The sequence below is a fragment of the Alligator sinensis genome, unplaced genomic scaffold (genome assembly GCF_000455745.1).
Source record: "Alligator sinensis unplaced genomic scaffold, ASM45574v1 scaffold239_2, whole genome shotgun sequence".
NCBI lineage: Eukaryota > Metazoa > Chordata > Crocodylia > Alligatoridae > Alligator > Alligator sinensis.
In genome coordinates this window covers 959,499-967,990 of record NW_005842279.1, presented here as the reverse complement: position 1 = coordinate 967,990, position 8,492 = coordinate 959,499, and the positions used below count along the sequence as shown (strand labels likewise).

The 8,492-nt window shown below is 49.3% G+C and overlaps 1 protein-coding gene across 1 annotated transcript in view; it reads left to right on the top strand.

Moving 5' to 3' along the window:
- The first annotated feature begins 2,287 nt into the window (after nt 1-2,287).
- The window catches only part of MRPS5 (mitochondrial ribosomal protein S5), a 114,088-nt gene continuing 107,883 nt past the window's right edge, over nt 2,288-8,492 (top strand). Inside the window, exon 1 of the mRNA XM_006027957.3 lies at nt 2,288-2,488. Within this exon, the coding sequence (XP_006028019.1) occupies nt 2,434-2,488 (55 nt within the window). The 5' untranslated portion in view covers nt 2,288-2,433. The remainder of the gene's footprint in view (nt 2,489-8,492) is intronic.

The following is an 8,492-nucleotide window of genomic DNA, read 5'->3' as shown; positions in this document are numbered from 1 at the left end:
CCCTGTGGGACCCCACTGCCCACACCCTTCCAGGTCGAAGCCGACCCATCCACCACAACTCTTTGGGTGCGACCCTGTAGCCAATTCGCCACCCACCGGACTGTGTAGTCATCCAAGTCACAGCCTCTTAACTTGTTCACCAGTGTGGTGTGGGATACCTTATCGAAGGCCTTCCTGATGTCTAAGTATACGACATCCACCCCTCCTCCTGTGTCCAGGCGTTTCGTAGCCTGGTCATAAAAAGAAACTAGATTGGTCAGGCACGATCTGCCTGCCACGAACCCGTGCTGGTTTCCCCTCATCATAATTTGTCCTGCCGGGCTCTCACAAATGTGAGCCTTGATAATTTTTTCAAAGACTTTGCCAAGGATGGAGGTGAGACTGACTGGCCTATAGTTGTCCGGGTCCTCCTTCCTCCCCTTTTTGAAAATGGGGACCACGTTGGCCCTTTTCCAGTCCTCTGGGACTTGGCCCGTGCGCCATGAGCTTTCAAATATTCCCGCCAGTGGCTCTGCAATGATGTCGGCCAGTGCCTTCAGCACCCTTGGATGGAGCTCATCCGGGCCTGCCGACTTAAAGGCATCCAGTTCTTCCAAATGACTCTGCACCATCTCAGGGTCTACACATGGTAGTCTGGCGCCTTGCTGCTGCCTCTCTACAACCCCAGTGAGAGACTTGTCATGCCCCTCGCTTAGGAACACTGAGGCAAAGAACTCGTTGAGGAGTTCAGCCTTGTCCCCTCTGTCTGTCACCAATTGTTTCTGGCCATTTAGCAGGGGTCCTATTCCTCCCTGGGCCTTCCTTTTACTCCCAATATATCTAAAAAACAATTTCTTGTTGTCTTTTACTTGGGTTGCCATCCTCAGCTCCATGGCATCTTTGGCCCATCTAACTGCCTCCCTACAAGCACGAGCAGAGGAGGTATATTCATCTTTGGTGATCTCTCCCTGTTTCCACTTTTTATGTGCTCCCCTTTTGTCCCTTAGGCTGCTCTTGTTGCAGAGCATGACATGGACCAGTGGCTTGAAGTTGCAGCAAAGTTGGTTTTAGACTGGATATCAGGAAAAATTTCTTTGCTACTGGAAGACTGAGGCAGGGGAATAGACTGCCTAGGGAAGTTATGGACTTCATCACTGGAGGTGCTCAGGAAGAGGTTGGATAGCCACTAGACAGGAATGATATAGACATAGCTCTGCCTATGTTCTACTGTGGGTATTTCTCAGGTTTCTGGGGTTTGCTGGCTGCCCCTTTCCGTTACATGTGTCAGGGTGTTTTTAAGCATCCCTGAGAAGCATTGGGTATTGGCTGCAGCCAAGGCTGGGGATTTTGACCATGCCTTTGGTCCTGTTGGCACTAAAACCCAGAGGCTTCTGGCTAGAGGGGTTTGTCCCTGTGCCCACGGTCAGACCAACTGCCATGCTTGGAGCCAGGAAGGAATTTAGCACAGAGACAGATGGGTACAGACTATGGGGGGTTCTGCCTTCCTCTGTAGCAGTGTGGCCCTCTACCTGGGACCTCCTGAGCATATATTAACAATGTGTTATACAAGTGGGATGTTGGCTGCTGTGGTTCCCCTGTTTCACCTATGGCTGGTTAGGGGGTTAGATCTGTGTTGTCGGGGTTAATGGCAATCTGAGAGTTTATTAGACTATAGATTTGTATGGGATGCTTTGGGTAGGGATGATCCCGCCTCAGGCAGGGAGTTGGACTAGATCAGCTTATCAACCCATGGGTTTTGACCCAAAAGTGGGTTGTAAGAATATATGAAATTCATAGGGATGTATGTGGTAGCCATGCTGGTCTGAGACAAAAAGAAACGCAAAAATCTAGAATGCTTGATTCCAAAATGATACCTTTTATTCGACCAACTGTGAAATTGCAAAGAAAAAAATTTAAAGCTTGCAGAAAAAGATTAAAAATTTTTTTTTTTTTGCAATTTCTCACTTGGTCGAATAAAAGGTATCATTTTGGAACCAAGCATTCTAGATTTTTGCATTGGTACAAGTCGTAGGAGGATTAATGCACCGACCAGCTAGAAGCAGCCGATTAAGGTTGGCCGAAAGCGAGCTAAGGCCGGGCAAGCGGCGACAACGAGGCTGGGAAGCAACGCGCACCCGCTCCCCTCTCGGCTCCCGCCTGCGTCACAAAACCACGCGCCCACCCCGGTCACGTGCCCAAGCCAGGCAGTACGGCAGGCTGGGGGCCTAATGTAAGGCCCGCCCCTTCATGGGGGGTGTCCAACGCATTGCCTGTAGCTTCGGCGGGCGCGGTGGGGGTGATGATGTGGGTCCGTGCTGAAGCAGCTGGTTCTGCTCCTGCTGCAGGGGCGAGGCGGTTTTTGTGAGCATCGGCTTCCCGCTTTCAACGTGGCTTTACGTCAGGCACTGGGTCGGGCGCCCCCGACGGTGGCCGAGAGGGACACGGGTTGCAGGCATGGCGGTGGTGGGGCGGCTGTGCGCCTCGGTGGCCTGGAGGGCAGCGTGGAGAGGTGACGCCTCCGTGTTCCTGCGGGGCCTCGCGCGGGGGCGGGGGGGCTGGCGCGGGAGCGGAGCCGCTTCTGGTGCGGCGCCCCCCCGCCCTACCTGGGTTTTGCTACCTGGTCTAGCCCCAGGGGCGGTGCGCCCTGGCCCATTGCAGCCGGCCCGGCTGGGGGAGCTCCAGCCCTGAGGCCCACATGCCAAAGGAGAGCTTGCAGGGAGCTGGAGATGAGGTGGGATGCTGCACCACACTGGGGTAGGGGTGCCTGTCCCCATGCATATAGTGCCCTGGGGTGGGGTAGTGCCTGCTCGCAGATGTAGTACACTGGGGTGAAGGAGTGCAGCCTGGGGGGCCCATTGCACCCCTCATATGTAGACCAGGCTGCTGTAGCCAGTGGGGCATGCAGTCCTGGCTGTTCAGAAGTTGGACTGGCCTGCTGCAGGTAATGCAGGTCTAAATCCAAATATTTCTCTTGCATTACATTGTCCCTTCCAGCCCTAATTTTCTATGATTCTCTATGATTTCACCAGTTTTTTTTTTCATGCTGTGAGATGCTCATAATTTGAAACTTCAAATTTATGTGGAAAGAAGTTCCTGATTTTTACAAGGAATTCCCTAGGTAGTTGTTTCTGCTTGTTGCAGGATCAAGACATATGTTGGCTAGTTGTTAAAAGTGTGCGGGCCGGGCGAGCCCCGAGCCCATTTTCGCGCTGCACGCAGGCTGTGGCCAGCAGCCCGGGCACGCGAGGGCGGAGAGGGGTGGCTTCCGCTCTGGAATTAGGCACGGACGCGTATCGGTAGTTTAAAAGATTGTTTACTCACACCGAGATGGCAGTGGTGTAGGCTGGAAAGCTTGCTTCAGTTGCAGTTACAGAGAAGAAAAAGGAAAGAGGCGGACAAGAGTTCTAGACTCGTGAACTCTAGCCCAATCCGGCTGAAGGCTCTGAACACGCGAGCCCGTCGCGTCAGCCGAAGAAAGTACTCGTCCGGAAGAGCTCTGAACCAACTCACACGAAGTTTGCTAGGCTCCGTGGGTCCAGTTCTTTTGCGCGCGGGTGGGGTACGTCTAGGAATTCTATCGGCGACGGGGAGAGGCTAGAGATTGATCAGATCTCCATAGCCTGCTTCAAATGCACTGGGTCCGTGAGGATCCGCAGCGCTTGGAGATCTTCACACAGCGTGAAGTCTCCTCCTCCCTTGTTCGTGGAGTTCTCCAACTTGGGCGGAAACCACTCAAGCCTCTTATACAGCTAGCAGGCCAATCACTAGCCGCCACGTGTGAATAATTTAGAACTGGCCAATAATGGGACTCAAATCTACATACAAATGGCAGGAACTCTTTGCAACGAGCACTTCTGTGCTGCAACAAAGAAATGCACCCTGCAAAGAAAGCTTCAAATCGGCGGGAAATTCTCCCTTGCACCGGGATTCTCTTTTGCAGCAGAAAACTCCACCGTGCAAGGAAGCTGCAATTTAGCGGGGACAATTTAGCAGTGCCGAAGCACACACAAATAAAAATCACACCTTTTGGGTTGTGACAAAAAGAAACTGGATTAAAACGTTCTGAATAATCAAAAAAACCCCCAAAAAACAAAAAACCAACCCCGTTTTTGAGCAGGCACAGTAAATACGTTCAGTTCAAAGAAGTCTTACCACTTTGGCGTGTTTCAAGTGAAAGGAAAGTGACTTGCTTTTGGGACAGAGGAATGACAGCTATGCCAATGAAATGGAAACACAAACATTCTACTCCAAACCCGAGGCAGACAAGGTTCTGATGCTTTCTTATTAGTGGAGCTTGGTAAACTGAAGATGCAGTTGGTCATGGAGGTATGCCTTGTAGCCAATACAAACTTATAGTTCAGTATACACTATGCATGTATTGCATCCCTATTTGTGTACAGTTCAGCCATTCTAGTAAAGTTCATTTGAAAGTAATGTTAGTTGAGGTTTATTGAGTCTGACAATACTTTGAAATGAACTTAAGCTACAGTGGTTGAACTTTTAAGTAGTATACTATGACAGATACAAAACATGTCTGTTCCTTTAAACTGAAGGGGCATATCACAGATATTTGAGTTTTAGTCCTGGGGTTAGTAGGTATCAAGTATGCTATTCCAACCTTCCTTACAAACCCATTCACCCTTGTTCTAGCTGTTTCCTAAAATGGGTCTGCCCATAATTTGCCTGCATTCTCTATATTATTTATGATCTGACCATAACCCACACAGGTTATCAGATGTAGTAGGCAGCCGTTGCTCCCCTGGGTCAGCTCTCATAAGAAGCTTGATGAGCCGTTTGTGGCTGACAAGCTCAAGGCAAGAGCAACGCAGCTTGTTACAAGTTTCACAGATCCATGTGCTGTCTTAAGTTGGGGTCCAAATGTATAGCATACTGCTTCTCCTTTCTCACTTTGCTTCCATCCTCTGAATCAAAGCTGTGTCATGTTGAGCTGCAGCCAGTGCCTGATGTTCCCTCCAAATTGGGCATGCTTCTCCCAGCTTTCTACATTGTTGTTGAATAACTTCATATCCTTTCTGCGCACATTGTGGTACCATCCTAGAGAGTGACCCTGCTTTCTAGAACCATCTTAAATTTCAGTGTACAAAATATTCTTAAGCATACAGTCTTCTATTCTCCTGACATGACCAATCCATTGCTAGATAGTGGTTTCTGAGTGTCAGTCCTACACACTGCAGTACCTCTGTGTTGGGTATTCTGTCTTTCCACTTTATTTTCAGGATCTTACACAGACATCTCATGTGAAAGTTGTTCAGTCTCTTGATATGCCTAGCATATGTAGTCCATATTTCTGAACCATATAGGAGGGATGACAGCACACAAGTCTTAGTAAGTGAGGTAGGACTGGACCTGAGGCAAGGGCTGGAGCAAGTGCTGCCCAGCTGGGGCAGAACAGGTGTGGGATGGAGCCGCAGCTTGTCGGGGTGGCGAGGGGGAGCCAGCTCCTACCGTTGCGTGCTGCTCATCTGGGAGCCGCTGGTCTGGCACTTGCCCGCTTATCCAGCGGCTCTTGCCACTGCTCCCACCACTCGTCCAGGAGGGCATGTGCCCCCGGATCTGCACAGGGTGGGCTGGGACCAGGGCTGCATGGGACTTTTCCTGGGCCAGCCCAGCCTGCCCTGCCCCACTTTGCACAGATCCGGTGGCACATGACCCCCCCCATGTCTTCCTGGGTGAGTGGCGTGCAGCAGTGGGAGCCCCCCTCCCCCCCCCCCCCAACCCAGCCACAGCTCTGTCCCATGCCCACCGCACCCTGGCTGGGCAGCGCTTGCCCCAACCCCAGCCCCAGTCTCACTCGTACCACACCACGGGGGCCTTGATCTGTGCCCCACCCCTTCCCTCCCCTCTCCCCTTCCACCACACCAGACTTACCAGCTGCATGCAGCTCTCCAAGCTGCCAGGTTGGTATCAGAAATCGGATCCGTATCGGATCCGTATTGGCCAATATGCCTCCTTAAAAATAGGCTATTGGTATCGGCCCTAAAAATCTCTATCGGTGCACCCCTAGAAGTTTGATTTATTAGAAAAATCTATGAAAGTAGCCAAGTTCTTTTCCTTTTCCGGGTCTCCCAGGATTTACATGGGTAGAGGACTCTGGCTAGTCTGCAATGATTAGATTGGTCATTAAGGGAATAGACAATATTATTTGTTTTCAGAGCAAAAGACTGATTCATTGTGAGAGAATTTTTTTGTCCCCAGAAAGTTTAAAAGTAGGAACAGTATGAATGAGAATAATAATTTAAGGGAATGATTTTTTTTCCCCCTGTAATTTTAGTTCTTATCTCAATCACTCAAAAATGTTGCTAGGGAATTTGGCAAATTCTGGTTTGGAGAATAATTCTCCAAACTACTGCGCAGAATTGTCCAGAAGTGCTTCTGTTCATAGTGTGTACGTCAGACTATGATTTGGCTTCAGCACTAGGCACTTTCTTTACAGAGAAGAGACTTATTTTTCTCTTGGGTTTATTGTCATTAGTCAGTGCATATTTCTGGGAGTTATGTATATTAAGTTAAAGCTGTGCCTGTTAATTTTCATGAAGTCTTGGTAAAAATCAAAGAAAGGAGCTTTTAAACCTTGTGTCCTTTTGTGAGAGACAATGCACTTCTTGCTTAATAGTTCATACTGCCAGAGATGAGTACCAGGAAGAACTGAGTCCCAACTGAATCTTAAAAGCCAACTGATAAGGGAGTGGGACAAGAAACAGTTGTTAAGAAACTTTCCCACATTATGTAAAATTCATTCTTTTCCTTTGAAAGTCAAGGTCCTGAGAGAGGCTGTAGGTCAGTGTTGTCAGGTATGCTGCTGTTTTGGGCCCTGGACACTAGAGAGCCAGTGGAACACTTTCTTCTGTCTTCCCAAGAGTCTCTCTCCCTCTTAATAGTGGAAGTGAAGGCTTCAGCTTGTCTGAAGCTGTAGTCCTTTGAAAGATTTTTTTTTTCTTTTCTCCCTTCCAAATAATGTAAAGCAAGGCCATTTGTAAATCTGTTTGCTTTTCTTCCTTAGAGCAGTGTAAAATTATGTAATGCATAACCTGTAACTATCCTGAAAACAAAGTCTTGACCCAGAAGGAGTGTGGCAGTCAAGAGAATTGTGTTTTACATGGGGGTAATTGTTCTTAAGAACTGACTTGTTTGTAAGTGATCTAGGAAGACTAAAAGGTTCTAGTTGCTTCCTAAATACTTTGACTAACTTTTGCCTTATTAGAATAGAGTTCCAAGGCCTTCTGACCTGTTCTTTTTCCTTTATCCTTTGGGTCCAGTCATCAGGTATACTCTATCCAGAGGCTACTAAACAGTGGTCCATGGACTGTTGTCTGGTGAAGCTGTGGTAAGCATGCAGGGATCCCACTGTGCCCTTTGCCTTCCTCTTCTTTCATTAAAAGCTCTATAACAAGGGTGTCAGACATATAGCCCATGGGCCAGGTCTGGTCCATGGAGCCTTGCCATCTAGCCTCTGGTACTGCCCCTGGGTTTGACCAGATGCACATGGGACATGACATGCACCAGTCCAGCCCTGCAGGAAAGGATTGGGTGGCACGTGTGGCACAAATCCTGGAGCAGTCGGAACAGGTACCATGTATGGTCTAGTCCTGCTCAGGGCGTGTAGCACAGATCCCAGGCTGCCTGGGGCAGGCACCACACTGCATATGGTTGCTGCCCTGGCTGGACTGTACCACGTGCAGCACCTGCTCTAAGGCACATGCTGCACACGGTGTTCATCCTAGCAGCTCTTGAGACCCACACTTCAGTGAACTGGCTGGAGCAGGGGCACAGTCCCAGAGCTGCTGGGGCAGGCATCATGTGCAGAGTGCATGCTGGAGTGGGTACTATGTATAGTACGGTACCTGATCCAGGTGGTCCGGGTTCTGGTCTCACATCGCACATTTGGCCCACAGGGACCGGATGAGTTTGACACCCCTACTTTATAGTAAGTGTATATAGTGACTGACAAAAAATATTGAAGGTAGGAACCACCACTTGATCACATTGGGCACTCTTATACATGCTCCGGGGGAGAGCAATGCTTTAATTAGAGTGGCTCTGAGAGTCCCTCTAAATTGCTGCTGTGTCTCTTGTATCAGTGTCCCCACACTTAAATGGCAGTGGCGTGCTTGAACTAAACCTTGTTCAATAGTGGCAAGGGTTCAAGCACCCCACCACCATTTTTAAGTGCAGGGATGCTGATACATAAGACACAGAAGGCAGTTGGAGCACAGCAGCTACCATGCTCCAGCAGACTCAGTTAATCCCCAACTAAGTTCCAGATTAATTGAGTCTGCTCCAGTGTGCTGGAATTCCACTGCATCGGAGAAGTCTCGATGCTTGTGTATGTCATTACCCAATGATTGTGTGTGTGCTTCGGCACTACAGAATTATTTCCCGCCACATGGAACTTTCTTTGCACGTTGCAATTCTCAGCTGCAGAGAGAAAAACCCCGGTGCAAAGGAGTTCCCGCCGCTCTCATGCAAATTTGTACCCCATTATTGGCTGGGCC